This window comes from Spodoptera frugiperda, chromosome 25 (assembly GCF_023101765.2).
Source record: "Spodoptera frugiperda isolate SF20-4 chromosome 25, AGI-APGP_CSIRO_Sfru_2.0, whole genome shotgun sequence".
In the NCBI taxonomy this organism is placed as follows: domain Eukaryota; kingdom Metazoa; phylum Arthropoda; class Insecta; order Lepidoptera; family Noctuidae; genus Spodoptera; species Spodoptera frugiperda.
The window spans coordinates 3,794,838-3,812,697 of NC_064236.1; the positions used below are offsets into that span (position 1 = coordinate 3,794,838).

Genomic DNA, 17,860 nt, shown 5'->3' on the forward strand with positions numbered 1-17,860 from the left:
TGTTGTTATTACCCTTACTCTCGCCAAAGGAGTTATAAGAGACAAGAATATACATTTAGTAGAAGCAAAACAGCAGCATCACGTCATGTCATCACAAGCCTGTAAGTGGTCACCGCTGACCAAAGGCCTCTTCTCACAAAGTTTAAGCAGTAATCACTACGCTTTCTCAATGCGAGTTGGTTATTTCAAACTTATTATTAGAAATTCTAAGTTCAGATTTCCTCGCGTTGTTTACCTTCATTGTTTGTCAGTTGGTGTCTAAATAATCTTAGAAAGTACAAATTGCTCGGAAATCGTCACATAGTTACTTTGCGTTGGTAGGTTTTGATTCCTCATCCATGAGAAGCGGTCTTCGTGTTTGATTCCTCATCATCTAAGCGGAAGTCTTATACCACAACATTAGCAGAAAACAGCAGCGAATCTCTTTGATATATATGAAAGTTTAAAACTGCAATCACCAACGCTTTTAAAGTGGGGAATTAGATTATGGCAAATCCTCCTTATGTAGAGGAGACCCCATATACAGTGAATTGGTGTAGGCTATTCAGAATGAGGATGATAAAGACAAGATTTGGTATAAATAAATAAAATGGAAGGAATATTAAATTGGTTCCTATTCAAAAGATTAATATTCCAATATTTTATAATAGAATTCGTACTAAATTATAGATTGGTGCGCTAAGAATTTAATATTACTAGCTCAGCATGTTATTGCTTTCCAAGCAAATAATATTAATGCAACATGCATCGAACGCGTGAAATATTTCTTGCGCGGAGTATTGGATATAGAGATCGACATGAAGTTTAATATTAAATATTTGTGATGGCAATATTTTTATTTTTATTTTGAAATCTGCACTACATGATATTGCATATTTTATGTCACTTTATAGCTTGCTGGTTCGCGACTTCGACGGTGTAGAATTAAGGACATTTTTATAGGCTCCAATTTTATAAGAATATACAGATATATTGGTCTAATGTTACTCCTTGAAAATTAACTTTTCCATTGGTGACAAAAAATTTCATTCAGGGCCCTTAGTACAAGTTTGCGTAACATTCAACGGTATCGAAACCAGAGCGGTTCTGATTAGCCAGCTTGAATGAACCAACCAATCAGAACGCCGAACGAGTACATTTTTGTAGTTTCAAACCAACAAAACGTTTCTGTTTGTAACATTAGATATTATAAATAATGAAGTTAAAGATTAATAGACAATAATGCTCAACATTCGTTTATTTTAAATCCTGTATGAAACATTCTTATATTGTAAAAAAACTATTATTTTTTTTCCTTTGTCCACAGTACTTCGTATTCGACTTTCACATGCCGCCTATTATGCTGTTCGACAAGATCATTACTCTTTCGGTGAGTACCTCCTTTATTTTATTCAACTATGTGTGACTACTTGCGACAGAAATTATATCGTGCAGCGCGAATTTACTTGCACACGACTTTGAAGCTTGCGCGATGTAAATGAAAATAAGGAATATATTGGCTTTAAAATGACAGAGTGGTTTGGTAAATATTTTATACATAGTCCGTATGTACATGTAAGGACAATATATTTATTTTCATAACAAGCTGATAAATAATCAATTTTGTAGCGCTACGGTTTATTGTAGCATCGTAGCATACAGTGCTACGGCGTAGCGTAACGTAGCCAAACATATTTTGATTTCATTACGTACGGTACGGTACCTACCGTACTTACTTCTATTTCGTTATATATAAAAAATGTTTACACATTAAGAGCTAATGTTTACAAACAGCTTTTATTTGTAAGATCCATAAAATATCTATAAAATATTTATGGCGGCGTTCCTTGTAAAGACTAAATCAAAGAAAATGTGAATAATCGTAAATATTCACGTGTAATCGTTGATTTCTCTGGACGATTCCTTTTTAAAGCTCTCAAAGTTAAGTGAATGTTAAGTTGCGAAACAGAATTTTAGAACATCACGGAATCATATTTGTTTCTTATTTAAATGGAAATCAACGTGATTAACTATAATAATATGTATTTGGTTACATTTGTTATGGATAGTTAGTTATGTTAGTAGTTAGAGATGTTAATTACTCAAGAATAATTAAAATTAAAAAAAAATTCAGTGTACCTATTATTAGTTTGTATTAGATAATTATTAATCTATAGTATGCCAGGGCGCCAAGTCGAAGAACAGGAGTAAGAACAGGGAGATTTTTAGTCAGTAAGATCTGGCACTCTTTCACAATCATCAAATGACTTCTCAATGTCACTCTCTAAATCTCAATCACATCAATCATCCAATGACCTCGCATTTATACACTATACACTATACAGTTGCGAGCAGATCAACCTACCCTAATATTATTATTCATTGCATTTTAGAATTTATATCAATACATTAAAGTTGAAAATATCTTGCAAAGCATAGTCTTTGAAGGTTATGAAGCCTAATCCTTAGAGAAAAGTTAAGAATCATGTTATGTATTGCAAAGTCCTTGAACAAGTTTATCAAGTTAACAGGTAACTTGTTGATTGAAATATTGTTTAGTCTTCTAGAAATTTCACCAAAATGTAACTAATATAAAAGTTTTCTTTGTAACATAACCATATTACTGTTTTCTCTGATATATATAAATAGATATGTCGGTAATACTGTCGTTGTATATCGTTTAGGTATACATAACACACATACGTATTTAATTCTCCTTATATCCCTGCAATCTGCCTATTTAGGCGTTTAGCTAGTGATTTACAGCTAATTTCAATAACCGTTCTAAATCCAAAATCCTTTAATCGATCTTCACTTTTGACAGGCTCTATAGTAGTAATAAAAAAATCCTTTGGATTCAGGTTATTGAAATCGAGAGAAAGAGGTTCTTGTATTTTATCATGTATGGTATAGGCCCAGTGGTGTACCTATTTTCAAATATTACTTTCTTCGAGTTAGATGTTGCTACAGCGCTCGTAGATGAAGGTACACATATATCAACAACATTCGATAGTCCACTGCTGGATTATGGGCCTCTTGTACAAAAGAGGAGTTTTCGATAATATGGCACGCTGAGTGGAGAATGTAAGGATCTGGATTATCAGAGAGTACAAGTAAAAAACTGTTGTTTACTTAGATTTCTATATTTTACTACAAAAAAAGAGGTAAGGATTATTGAGTATTTTACTCCTAAAACATCAACTTGAAGTAAAACAATTTTATTGCTACTTCGATTTACTCAACGCCTTTTTGTCTCTCTGAGTCTTTTCCAAGGATAAATTGTTTTACCAAATTCTTTTAAGTATCGATTACATTACATGAAGCAACCAGGCCTCCACAGCCTTCTCAACTTAACAACTTAATTTCCTAACGTGAAAAGTCTACTTCGAGTATTCAGTAATTGATCAATTCGTAACCGTCAAAATGTTTTACGAAATCTTTAATACAGAATTGAATTGTAGAATATTATGTTGCTAAGCGCAAATCCCGAGAACAGCTGAACCAATTTCGCAAATTCTTTTTTATTGGGTTTATTATCGTAAGGAGAAGGTTCTTATGTAAGTAAATATTAACAAAGATGCGCAGACAAAAATTCATTACGAAACAAAGTTCATGAGGTCCACTAGCGTATTAATAGTTTTACCATCGCGGCTTAAGGCAAAATAGCATGAGCCTTCGAAAATTGGCAAATACTAATGTGCCATTATCCAAGCCCAAGGTGTAAAAACAAGATTGTTCTTTCTTGTTTTATTTAGAATCATTGACATATTGTGATGGTGTGCCAACGCACATTGGACTTTCAACGACACATGGCAATTGATAAAAGTCTGATGACGTAAATAAACGATCGACAACACAAATCCTACATCGCACATGTGAAAAAACATGGATAAAACATCCTTACGAACATCTGGTAGGCACAAAGCCCGCTAGGCACGATCACCTTACCTGATCGGCGGATTCTCTTTTTCTTAGGAAACTTAACTCTCTGTTCCCTTTTTCGGGGTTAGGATCAGTTCAAAATAAACTTTAAGATGTAGAAAGAAGAAAGAAGAAGAAAATATATTTTTTCAATACTTATCAGTATTATAACTAACTCAATTATTGGGACTAGTGGTCGCCTAGTGGTCGAAATTCGACCATATACGATTTAGTTTACAATACCACTTAACATATGTTCAAGGATAATTTTTATTTAACTCAAACTCAAACAAACTCTTTCATTTATTTTAAACTCTATTCATATGACACATGAGAATATCATCGCAATGTCTATCGATTTTGATGTTTTGTCAAATACGATCAGATACTATGCATGTGTGTGTAATGTTTTATTTATTGATTTAATGTATTTTATAAGCATTATTTTTGAAAAATATTAGCGTTCTGCACTTCTCCTACACATAAACTATAAGTGTACCAAATTTTATGCTCCTACGTCCGCGCAATTTTCGTAAAAAGCGGTCCAAAGTTTTTGCATCACGTATTAATATATAGATAACTACTAAGGCTTATGACGTGAATTAGATGAAATTGCATAGCGTCCGTATTCGCAAACGTACTGAACGTTTTACCTAAGTAATACACAATATATTAAAAACATATATTATTATTGCGCTGTGTCGCAAATACGGTTGTACTTAGCATATTACGGGTATTAATGCTCCTTGCTTCTATGTGAGAAGACATATTCTCAGCATTGGAACAGTTACAGGTCCAAGATGAGTTATTAGTAATTCTATGTAGGTTGAAATAAGGTTTGTATTCAAATAGAACCGTGTAGCTTTAGAGTGTCGTGTGATATTTCCCCGGTATAATGGCTGTCCATGCGTCATTATTACCCGACTGCGCCAGAAGGAGGGTTATGTTTTTCGAGTGTATGTATGTATGTATGTATGTATGTATGTATGTATGTATGTATGTATGTATGTATAATTGTTTGGCACGCTCTACAGCCTAAACGGCTTGATGGATTTTGACTTGAGAGGTGTCGTTAGATTTGTATTTACTGTGAGAGTGACACTGGATATATCAAAATTAAAAAAAAACAAAATGGCGGATTTTTGGCGCCAAATTCTAATATTTCTCACTCTCTAGCCTAAACGGCTTGACGGATTTTGACTTGAGAGGTGTCGTTAGATTCGTATTTACTGTGAGAGTGACACTGGATATATAAAAATAATAAAAAAACAAAATGGCGGATTTTTGGCGCCAAATTCGAATATTGCTCACTCTCTAGCCTGAACGACTTGATGGATTTCCGCTTGATAGGGGTCGTTTGATTCGTATTTACTGTGAGAGTGACACTAGATAACAAAATGAAAAAATAATAAAACTAAAAATAAATAAATAAAAAAAGTAATTTAAAAAACTAAAAAACCCGACTGCGTTTCTTTATAATATTAAAATGAAAAAACCCTAAAACAAGAAAGTAATCGTAAAATTTAAGCAGTCGGGACCCATTCTAGAAAGCAAGCCGTATGTGCCCTCACAAAGTCTTTATATTTAGAATGGGTCCCGACTGCTTAAATTTTACGATTACTTTCCGGTTTTTTCATTTTAATATTATAAAGAAACGCAGTCGGGTTTTTTAGTTTTTTAAATTACTTTTTTTATTTGATTTATTAGGTTTGTAGCGACACTGTTTCGGAATAAACCAAATTAAAGGACCGTGTTCTGATGGTATTACAGGGTGCGTGACAAAAGTTGAAACAAAAATGTTTAGGTACAAACGTGTGAACGGTATTTATCCATTAAGTTTCGTGTTTTGTGAGGGGATTGGCAGAGAAGAATTAATATACTCGATTTTTTTAGGGACTGGTTAAGTTTGAGTTATTTTGACCCCACTGGGCTAACTTTGATCAAAGTTCTGTAAGGCAAAGGAATCTAGGACAAATCGTAGTTTTTTCATTGGTCTAAAAATTTCAAAATTACCCCCAAGGGTCAAACAAACCCGATATGCGATGTATCGATAGTAGCGAAGCCATCCATAGCGCACATCTTTCCATATAAAGACATAGCTTATCTGAGTCCGTTTCCACCACTGCTAAGCTACGTGTACCAATGAATATGATTGGTGGAAGCCAAACGCTTTGACAGCAACGTAGCATAGCAGCACATTTTTGTTGAATAATCAACCTTATTATCAAACCAAAAAAATACTTTTGAAGTATATTTTCATAGCGGAACAAAACGTTAAGTATTTAATTTATTTATTCAATATCGACAGTATGAAAATACAAAATATCTAATATAAGCAGAATATGATACAGTTAGAAGCCATGTTTTTTTACGACATTGAAAATACAAGGAATATCGTATCCATATTGCGTACATGTTTTTATTTCCTAGCCACTCCTACTACCCGGCGTTTTTTTTTTGGAAGTTTGATGGTGTGCTGGTACAGCCTATAGCATTCTACAATAAAATCATCATGAATAAAACCAAATCGGTACAGTTCTTTAGGCGTAAAGAAGAGACACATACATATTTTTTCACCTACTGTCCCACTTATACTGGTCAAAGCCTGATTTTTAACTTATAGTCTTCCTTGATAAATTCACTATAAGTACAATACAAAAAGATTATTAACAAACTAACAGAAAAACAAACAAACTCTTTAGTTTAATATATAGTGCTAATATACATAGACCTTTTTAATGGGACAAGCCCACCACAAACTTCCAAAACCGCCGAAACTCCCAAAAGCCAAAATCTACAGTAGGTCTACCGGAACGCTGAAGTTTGGTCCCAGAAATGGATCCCAAGCAACGAAATAACCGGAGCTGCGGACTGCCTAGCGGGTTACCGGGGCTCCGGCTCGAAAAGTAGGAGTAGGGACAGGGTGGTTTTTAGTCAGTAAGAGTCTGACACTCCCTCTCTCCTCGCCCAAGGCGGGAGAAGTCATTGCATAATTGTCGCGCCTAAAAACACATTTACCTATACTTAGGACCTATAGGTACTCTCAACAGGAATTTTCCAAAAATTCGTAAAGAATTCTTTTATCCACCGCGTAAAGTTGTTAGGAACAGGTTTCCTAGCACAGATTGAAGAGTGCTCCGCATCGTACTGAGTGCTGACAACCGTAACGACTTGTAAGATTCAAGTACTTACTCTGTGGCATCTTGCTACTGGCTTTCCTTGTTGGTTGCGACAAATGACAAGTATCTCGTGTAATAACTTTATTTTAAGTCTTCTGATTATGAAAAAATTTTCAAAAGTCTTAAGATTTGCGTCAAATAAAGATGAAGTACGATGATTTGGAATATTATATCACATACATCCACAACTTGTAAGCGGCCACTGCTAACCAAAGGCCTCTCTTCTCACACAGACAAGGATCTTTTTTTGGGTTGACATATTTGAAACATGGTTAGAAATTGTAAGCCCAGGTTTTTTCACGATGTTTTCCTTCACCGTTTGTCAGTTGTGTTAAAAATAACCTTAGAAAGTACATAGTATATAACTTTGAAAAAGTCACATTAGTACTTGCCGTTGGTAGGCTTCCAAACCGCACCATCATGCGAAACGTGACCGTCATAAAAATCTGGGCCACCACGATTTATCAATTATCTATCCATATTATCAACTATACAAAACTCTGTGTAAAATCGTATAAAACGTTGTTGAATATCCTTTATTTCTGACTTTTGTAACACCCTTCTACATTGGTTGATTTATGTAATGATCACTTAATCTACAAGAATACTGGGTTTAAATACCTATACTTACCTTACTCTCAAATTATGGTATTTGTCTGTATCAAAATGTATGACAAATTAAGCCATACCGACACTTGATTACAAGCTCAACACTTTACGATGCCAAAGTGTTGCTTATTACATTAAATATTTACTTCAAAATAAACTCTACATCGTCGTAATAAAGTTTATAGTGTAATTTACTGCATACTCATTATAAATGCGTGTTGGAAATTTAAAAATGTTTTCTGTTCATGTTTCTTACAATATAACTGCCGTACTCAGAGTAATTTAATGATGACATAAACCCAGTCCTTAACAATTATTTTGGAACAAAATCGTTACTAAGGAAATGTTTAAGAAATCATTAAATGCCTCTAAGTACGGCAGTACAAGTTCACATACACATGGCACCCAGACCCGAAATAACAATTTGGATCACACAAAGAGTTGCTTCTTGCGGGAATCGAACCCGCTACATGATTGTTACTTCACAGCCGGTTGCCCAGCCACAGTGCCAAACGTGCAGTCAAATTTAGTACCTGTGTGTCACTAGTCCACTTAGTTAGCTAGTTTTGGAAGTTAAATAACCAATATCAAAACAATAATATAAATACCCAGCTTCTCTCAACGACAACGTGATTTTTCCGAATTACTATGTAGAAAGTAACGATTTTAGTACAAACCCAGTCAAGCAAGAGATTGAAATACATTTTAACCAAATAGATACTTTCTCAACGACGTAATCACCAAACAAAAGCCAAAATGTGTCCTAAAATACCAAGTAGCACCTTACCAACCTATTTTTCAATTACAGCACCTAGATCGAGGCTCTAATTAAAATTGGCATGCTGATATTGGATGAGATTACCTACTTCACCGAAGATAAATTATAATTCTGCGCGACGCCGAAGGCTAGTTAGAAAATTCGGTAAACAAGCTTCGATCAATGGCCGGGAACGAAGCAACTGCTGTTCAATTATGGACTTTTTGCGGACGTCAGATGTTTCATTATTTGTTGATATAGCCTATTGGAAATATACGGCTGTTATTATTTTACGTTCTTACTACTAGCGTTGTTTGAGAAATGATTAGAAGATTTTGCGTTTTTCGTGGGACATAACGCATAAATAACATTACATTTCATTAATCAACATTTACTTGTCCATACATTTCCGTATTTACTTTTTAATTCCCCCATTTGAGTGGCATTTGAGTTTTGGGTTATAGCTGACATAGTTCAAATAAAATTACCATAATTGTTAAGAGAAATCTCTATCAATGGAACTACCACATATTTATTCACCACATATTATTCAGGAATACTCATGCACGCTAAACACCTTACGATATAACTATACAGTCAGACTAGCTGTAAGTTAAATCATAAGATGAGTACCATCCCGGAGCTGCGGATTACCTATCGGTTTACCGGAGCTTCGGCTCAAAAAGCAGAAGTAGGAATGGGGTGGTTTTTAGTCAGTAAGAGTCTGACACTTCTTCTCGCCTCGCCCAAGGTATTACAAGTCATTGGATGATTGTCCCGCCTAAAAACACATTTACCTGTACTTGGGTGTTCAATATATTGATGATGCCAAAAAATAGGTCCTGTAAAGCTCTTAACGGGAACTCCCTCTTGTCTCGCCCAATGCGGGAGAAGTCTATGGAAGGATTTCCCCACCTCAAAAAATGTTGTGTAGCTTGCATTACGCAGCTTACGCATTACATGCACGCACATTATTCCCAGAGCTTATTATCCAGCGATTAACATTGTATTACCGATTACGAGCCTCCTAAGAGGCGATAGGCGGAATCATAGGCATTACCATAGGTCATTGTGCAATTAACAGAAGTTACTGCAACAATATTCGCTAGACACGAGATATTATGCTAGACAGTTGTAATCCGAGACTGCAGAACGTATATAAAGAATACATGTATATCGCGGTGTAAAATTCAGATAAACGTATCTACAATTTCTCAATTTTACAGGACAGCAAAAATACTGTGAAAATTTGGCTCTTTAAACTTTACCAGCTTTTTAATACAAATAAAAAACTAGTATGGAAAACAAATATGTTTTATAGATATTGCCATAATCGTTGAGCTTCGAAAAAAATTGATTTTTTTTTATTTATATTATACTTACATAGACGCAATATATATTTTTTTTTAAATTCGGTTGACATACGTTAGTTTGGCCCTTAATTATTTTCAAACTTATGTTGTAATCAAGTACTGCCACAAAAACGTAAATCGTAATACATCGTTTTGGCCATAAACTTGTATTATTTATCTAACAAAAACAAGCTATATTCTAAGAATTAAAATGTTGTTTTTGGGTATTTCTTCGAAATTTGATTCTTCGATTGATTCATATGGCCAAAATTTAATTTCACTTTAAGATCTGTAACACGTGTTCATATGAAAAAAGATATACCAAATAAAGTATATTTACTTACTAAAAACTTTTCGTATTTTTTTTTTTTTTTTTATTAAATTTTGGCCATATGAATCAGTCGAAGAATCAATTTTCGAAGAACTACCCTTTTAGAAATACGTTCCTATAGCTCTAAAGAAGTAGGAACATAATTAGAGCTATTTAAACGGTATTCATAATACGTTTTTCTAGTTCCATTGAAAATGATTCTGAAGCTATTTCGTTTTTTTGGAATTTGATATATATTGAATTTACAGTTATGTCGTTTTGGCAATTCATAAAGGACTATATTGTGAACCATTTTATGGAAAAAAACTGTTTTTTGTTTTTTTGTAGATACGTTCATCTGGTTCTTATACCGCTATATACCCGGCATGGTAACAAAATCTAAACCCCTTTGTTGCGTTTATATGTTTTCATTTATAGGTGTCAGGTGAAGTTATTGTGGTAGATTATGGGTGCTAAATATTAATTTTCGCTTATATTAGCTTCGTGAATTTCCAATATGTTTCCTTCGTGCATATCCAATGTGCTATTTTACAAAAAATGTGCTATGCTACGTTGCTGTGAATGCGTTTGGCTTATACCAATCATATTCATTGGTACACTTATCTTAGCGCTGCTGGAAACGGACTCAGCTAAGCTATGTTTTTACATGGAAATATGCGTCCTATGGATGGCTTCCCTCCTATTGATATATCGCATACATCGCACAGTCACTTACGGGCAGATACACACTTTAGTATCAGTGGAAACGATCACATAGTTTCACAGCTTAGCTATTATAGCTAGCTACATAGCACAGCTCTGGTGAAAAAGCATCATAATACAAAAAATCGCGTGACTTTTTCATTCATCAGTAAGGGTTCATTGACGCCTTTTGGAAGCTGCGGCCATTAACACGTTTATTTATAATTGAGCCGAAAAAGACAATACCTTTTCGTCTAGCCACCATTTCTGGTTTAATATTTATTATAATATAATAATAATTATGACGGCTATTGTTACTTTGACAGAATTAGCAAGATATTTGTTCTGAACCCGTTATTATTCATGACTTGCCGGCAGGATAGAGTTTCCTCATGATCGATAGCTGGTTCCTTGAACCTGTATCTATGGCGACAGGAAGAAAATTGTTATGTATATTAGAACTAGCTACTTCCGTGCGGTTTCACCCGCTCCGCTCGGTTTCTATTAATCGTAGCGTGATGTTTTATGGCCTATAACCTTCCTCGATAAAGCTATCCAAAACAAAAAGATTTATTTAAATCGGATTAGTAGTTCCGGAGATTAGCGCGTTCAAACCAACAAACAAACTCTACTATTATTAGTATTAATTAATATAGAGTATGCTAAATATAGAATAAACATATTACTCACTAGCTGATGCCTCGCGTGAATTACGGACTTTGTGACAAAGAAAAGTATCCTAAGTTACTGCTTAGTACATCAATTACCTGCCAATTAAAGTCCCTTCAAATCGGTCCAGCCATTTCAGAAATTAGCGCGACGAAACAGATAGAAAAGATATTATTTTAGTTTATGTATCATATGCATTGTAGTAAAAAGCTGATATTTCAATATTACAAACATACACTCTAGTTTTATTTTTTAATCAAGACAATGGCATCACTTTTAATGTATTTTTTTTTCAAATACACACACGTGTCAAATGTCAAACATTTCTATACAAAACTGAAATATAAATATTAAAATTCAGTTTTAAACCCTAACAGCCTGCGGCCATTCATAAAACACGCAAAGTTGAAACATAAATTGATAGTTGTATAGTTAAACTTCACAAACTTCATATATTATTTTAGTATTTTCTCTTTTACGGAATCTCAATTGTTCGAGTTTCAACAACGGTACAAACTAGATAGTTTCATATCAAAACTAACCCACTTCCATTTAAATGGATGAAAGTTCCTGTAACAAAGGGTCCCGTACACCCACCTACCTTTGGGAATTTAATAATAACACATTATATGGACCACATCAACTTATACTTCCTATAACTTCGTAACATTACCTATATATTGGTATTTATCTATTGTTCCACTATAAAAATAATGATTTTGTATCAACATCACATTAACACAGCCATTTAGTGTCTACTGCCGAATAAACAATAACAATTGGCTTCTTCTCACCCAGAATACGAATTAACATTAAACACCACTCTTGCTCAAAGCGGATTGGCAATTTTAAATGTATAAACACTTGTGTCTTTAATAATCTTAGAAAGTACATATAACTCGGAAAATCGGCAGATCTTACATAAGAAGAAGGGTGTCTGGATAGGTCTTTTATAACGGTCGGTCTTGAGCTCCCTAGCCACAGACGGGCCCAATATGGTAGTTGCTTTGCTAGGGTTGCCGGTCTGCGGAAGGCGAGCAAGGGTAGCTCGCCCGACCCGTGCGTAAGGCGCAACGCATTCCGCGAACGCTCTTTTATCTCTATTACGAGTTATAGTTTAAGACCACCGAGGCATTAATTTATCATAAACATATTGATAATAAATTATTCTACAAAAAAAAACAAGCAACAATCCCTTTGTATATAAATTTACTACCAAAACGAAACAGAAGTAAGGTCAAACCCAACATGACTAATGTTTTCGAGGAAATCACGATTTTTCTTACAAGAACATAATATAGATAAACATGGTTACACAACTAGCTACACATAATCAGTTTATCGTAACTTCGCTATATATCATATTTCCGTAAATTCGACGATTATTTTATACAAGTTTTAGTTTTCTTACAGATATGTAGTAATGTGTATGAATATACAGAGTGTGTCTATGAATAATTGAAATCCTTCTGTTCCAATTTGAAAGATAACAATAATGTTAAGTTTGGGAGAATCATGCTTCGGCACGAATGGGCCGGCTCGACCGGAGTGAAAACACGGCCTCACAAAAAACCGACGTGAAACAATGCTTGCCTTGTGTTTCTTTGTGTGAGTAAGGTTACCGGACGCTCAATTACACCCCTTCCCCATCTCCGATTTTCCAGCAACCCATAAAAAATAGCTAATCAAATTCAGTATTTTCTAATAACATAGATTTTGTGTACAAAAAGGATCTATAATATCAATTACTATTAGTAGATTTTCAATTCTCAGTCCCCTAAATCCTCAAATCCCTAACCCCCGGCCGGCCTCATAAACTTGTTACTCCTGGCGTGCATGGGCGAAGGAGATTGCTTACCATCATGTGTTATGTACATATGTTAGTTTGCCGCGTTATCACATAAAAAAAGTTATAAGGAATCAAACTAAATAGTTAAGCTAACACTAGTTAAACAATTTAATAAATACATATACATTTTATTACCGATTGTTACAAACAGTAGTTTATTTACTAACAGTTTTTATTCTACACCAGGGCCTTAAGCGATGCAAATCTTCTCAGCGATCGACTAAACTTTGTTTACAAATCCAAATCCAGATAATTATACAAAAATCGAGAAGTAAATGAAAATAATCCATTCTTTGTAATATCATCGTATCGAATTACTCTTTTATAAACCTTTCTTATGGTATTTTCCCCCTAGTTTGTGCCTTTAGGGTATATAGGTAGGAACAAAAACAATTCGATTTTGGTAACAAAGGTACAGAGGGCTCTGACTGCACTGTAATGTAATTTGTTCTTGAGATTTATTTATTAAGACGCATGGTCAACTGAGTTGGACCTTCTAAATAAGTAATTCATAGTTAGTTTCCGCCCTGAGGTTACCCAAGGATTGTAATAATAAATTATTTTGTGCGTCTGTTCTCTGTTCGTTGTTTTGTTATAGAAGTTTATAATTAGGTGTTTTGTCGGACATATTATGCGACGTCCTGCGTGAGATGCTGTACGGCACGGCGCGGCGCGAAAACAACAAGCTATCAAAATGTATTGACAGCCACCGCGTCCCACCGCATCGCGTTATACGCGTGTCACCGCACCGCTTCGCATTCGCTTCTAGATCGCTAAAGATGTCATGTTAGATTGTCTACTCAACTTTGGTCTTTTTAGTTTGTCTTATTCTTATTTTTCATCCACTAATTATTTTTTTTATTTTAATTCTATAGCTACAGTTATAAGTATACATATATATCTATTAAAATGAAAACTGAACCCAAGTACCCAATATTATCTCATACCAATTCAATTATCTTAGTTGATAACAGAAGTTAGACGCACAAGGCGCCTATAATACCTCAACCAAAAGGGCACTCGATTCATGATTTCAGGGAAAATGTGACGAAAATTAAAACTTCATACAAAGAATTCTTCTGACATAATATTTCGTGAGCTTGTTAACAATTTACCGAGAGAGTTGTTGTCAAACGATTTCAAGAATTTTGCCGAAAACATTTAAAGGCCATATTTGGACCGAAGCGCTTCCTTCCTTCACTTAACATTGGCACCATGTTCCTTTACTGGGTAAGATATTTTTACGAAACGTTACCCCATGCAGCTCTTTGGTTGGTTGGTTAACTCGTCTCAGCCAATCAGAGCCACATCAACACGTCTATAATATTGCGTTAACGTAAAACAAACTCGCACTAGGCCCTCTGGTATGGCTACTGTTTTTGTTATTTACTGGGTTGCAAAAATACCTTATTGGCAACAGCCTCTGCCCGCGACCACAAGATCACCTAGTTTTCGCAAAATGACAGGCTTTAAGTATTTGTTACTTAAATGTGTGAAAATAATAAATTCTCCTTGTTTATCGATGCGTTAATAGTATATTTTATCGAATATAATTCGATTTTAATATTACCTTACTTATATTCAAACAGAATCAATGTGTCTTGCTGCTTGACAAAATGTTATAGCTTAACAAAGGATTATAACTATAACTAGCAAACGCGCTGTTTTTATTTTTTGTTGTTACTCTTTTACCTATCCATCGAAGAATAAATTTATTATAAAAATAGTCGACTTATCAGATTATCGACTTATAGGCTTACAAAATAAAACTGTTTGCTTTCCATTTTCATATTTCGTAAACATTTTACTGGCAAAATATCTGTTTTTGTTTTTTGTTTTAATATTACGTTAAAGTTTATGATTCGTGAATAAATGATACTTGCACGGGTGGATTAAAATGCAAAAAGCAGTACGGTGTATAAAACACACATTTATTTATTTATAAACTTTATTGTAGACCATAAAACAAAAAGAACAAGTATGAAAAACAATACGACTTCTTACCGGCAACCTTTAAATGGAGCCAGTTATCTGGAGTCCGGAGAATTGGGGTCATATGCATACACAAATTTAATACATCTTTAATGCCATAGATTATAAGTGTGGGAGAGCCATGCTACGGCACGAATGGGCTGGCTTGACCGGAGTGATATCACGGCCTCACCGAAAACCGACGTGAAACAACGCTTGCGTTGTGTTTCGTTGCGTGACTGAGATTACCGGAGGCCCAATTCTTCCCGTCACAGTCCCCGATTCCCGAACCACAACCCTTAAGTTCCTAACACCAAAAAGCCGGCAAAGCATTTCTAACGCCTCTGGTGTTTCAAATGTTGCTGATACGTCTGCTCGTTCATAAAAAAAGATAAGTAATATATTTCCAAGCACTATTTTTATCAAACACTGTAAAGGATTAAATATATTACCACTAATTTTGATCGTTAGTGTATTATTATTGTATAACTGAAGATCACCGGTGAAATCCAAGGTGATATAGAATTCATGTATAACGATAAAGCATACCTTTCAGCGCTCGTACAAAGAATATCACATTAACACTTATATTATAAATGAAAAAGTTGGTTTGTTTGGATATGTGTCCATCAATCAAGCTAAAACTACTGAATGGATTTTAACCCGGCGTCATTGTGGTAGGAAAAAGATACATGAGCGTTGAGGTGGGTCAACATGACCCGTATATTAAAATTGGGATATTGCCATAGTTATGGAGTATATTCAAAAACTATGTTATTATCCAATCATAAGGCTATTTAGTTATTGAAAATAAAAAAAGAAAATAATATTTAAGAAATGTTTAATAAGGTTTAATCAACTTTTACATAAACTATCAAAAATGAGATATCTAATGTTTATAACATATTCTTATTATAATAATCACTTTTTTTGGTTACTAATGGTATTTTTATAAGACGCAGCCTCATATCTTTCTACTAAACATAAAAAAAAAAAACTAATTAGAATGTTCTTTATAGATGCAATCACTGCAAAAAGATATGTGTCAGGACATATATATTTGAGGCAAGCTATCTATATATCTAAGCTATATATATGCAGCTATATATATCTATATTTTTTGGCAGGACAGACTTGACACCGTTTGCGAACATTGGGTACTTTCGCAGGAGGTTCTTGTGAAGACTAACATGATCGCTTTCTTTACCCTCTTCCTCATCACCTAAAAAGTCTTCCTCCGAGTCCGATTCCTCTAAAATTTACATAATGCGCCGGTTTTCTATCTCCTCTCGATCCATTTCAACTTAAAATAAGTACCTTATGACAAATATAAAGCATATAAAGCAAAATGCTAAGAAAAAAGTGATGTAGTGACCAAAAATGTTAACACAAATGATTAATTGAAAATGGCACAAAATAGTAACATTAGCTGTGAGGATGGGTCAAAATTACCTTTTCAAAAATGTAACGCGTCTAACACCCTGTTGACTCGCCGCCGCACTGATTTCTCATCAAAAACGTTTAGAATACACCATTGACTCCAGCTACTGCACAGAACAGCAGCGTCGCACGAGCACTTACAAAAATATTTAAAATTTCAAATAATTACGGGTAATTTTGACCCAACCTCAATGACCGGCGTCATTGAGGTTGGGTCAAAATTACCCGGTTAAAGCAATTTCGTATACAGACAAGGTATGAGCGACTTGGGTGATAGGATACTTTTTATCCTACAGAAAAGCAGGTGACGCCACTGGAAGAAGCTAATAAATATTATACCTAGTTAAAGCAAAACAATCTATTTATTTTCTATTGGAAACCTAATTAGGAACAAAATATCGACCCAAGCACTAAGAAGCTATCAGAAAAATACTTTGCTTTTTCCGACACAATAACGAAAGGATTATTTCGTTCCATTTTTAACATCGTAAAGAAAATGAAGGAGAGAAAGAAAGATTATTTCTTATTGTATCGAAATTCAATTGCATTGCGAACATCGAACAACAATACATAGAATTGCAAAAGCCATATCAATTCAATTGAAAAACATGCTATTATCTTCAAGAAAGCAAGGGGAGGCAAGATAAGGGAAAAGGGAACTCGAGTAGAGATACCTTTAAAGAGGCAAAAGAACTTAAAAAAGGGACCGCCTTTAATTTTCTTTACTATCTCCGTTTTTTCGGTAATATCACTAAAATCTTCTACTAAGCCTAAAAATTACTATACTGAAATTTGACAATGCAAAATCCTGTTCAACTTAATTTCATCAATGTACAAGAAATGTAAATTAATCAATATTATGCAATGAAAATAAGACCCTTGGTTACTTAATTATTATTCTGATAAAGTTGCGGATAAAAATTAGGAAATAAAAAGAATTTAAAAAACCCAAGGCCTATTTCCTGTATTTATCGCGACTATCTGCGTTTCTTAGTACGCTTGCACAAGGAACACAAAGAGTCATCCAACCAAAAAAAGATTCATTAATGTAATGTGTACGGATTTTAATATGAATTTGGTATAAATACATACTATTAGTTAATTTATTTATTTTTATAATAT

General features: G+C 34.3%; 1 protein-coding gene and 1 long non-coding RNA gene across 6 annotated transcripts in view; one reads left to right on the forward strand and one right to left on the reverse strand.

Annotated features, from left to right (window-relative positions):
- LOC118273290 (otoferlin) overlaps positions 1-17,860 on the forward strand; it is a 194,821-nt gene that overhangs the window by 108,498 nt on the left and 68,463 nt on the right. For all 5 annotated transcript variants that reach the window (XM_050704330.1, XM_050704328.1, XM_035590223.2 and 2 more), the window contains exon 7: positions 1,307-1,369. In XM_050704330.1, coding sequence (XP_050560287.1) covers positions 1,307-1,369 — 63 coding nt within the window. The remainder of the gene's footprint in view (positions 1-1,306; positions 1,370-17,860) is intronic.
- The window catches only part of LOC126912419 (uncharacterized), a 217,829-nt gene that overhangs the window by 62,511 nt on the left and 137,458 nt on the right, over positions 1-17,860 (reverse strand). The window lies entirely within an intron of this gene.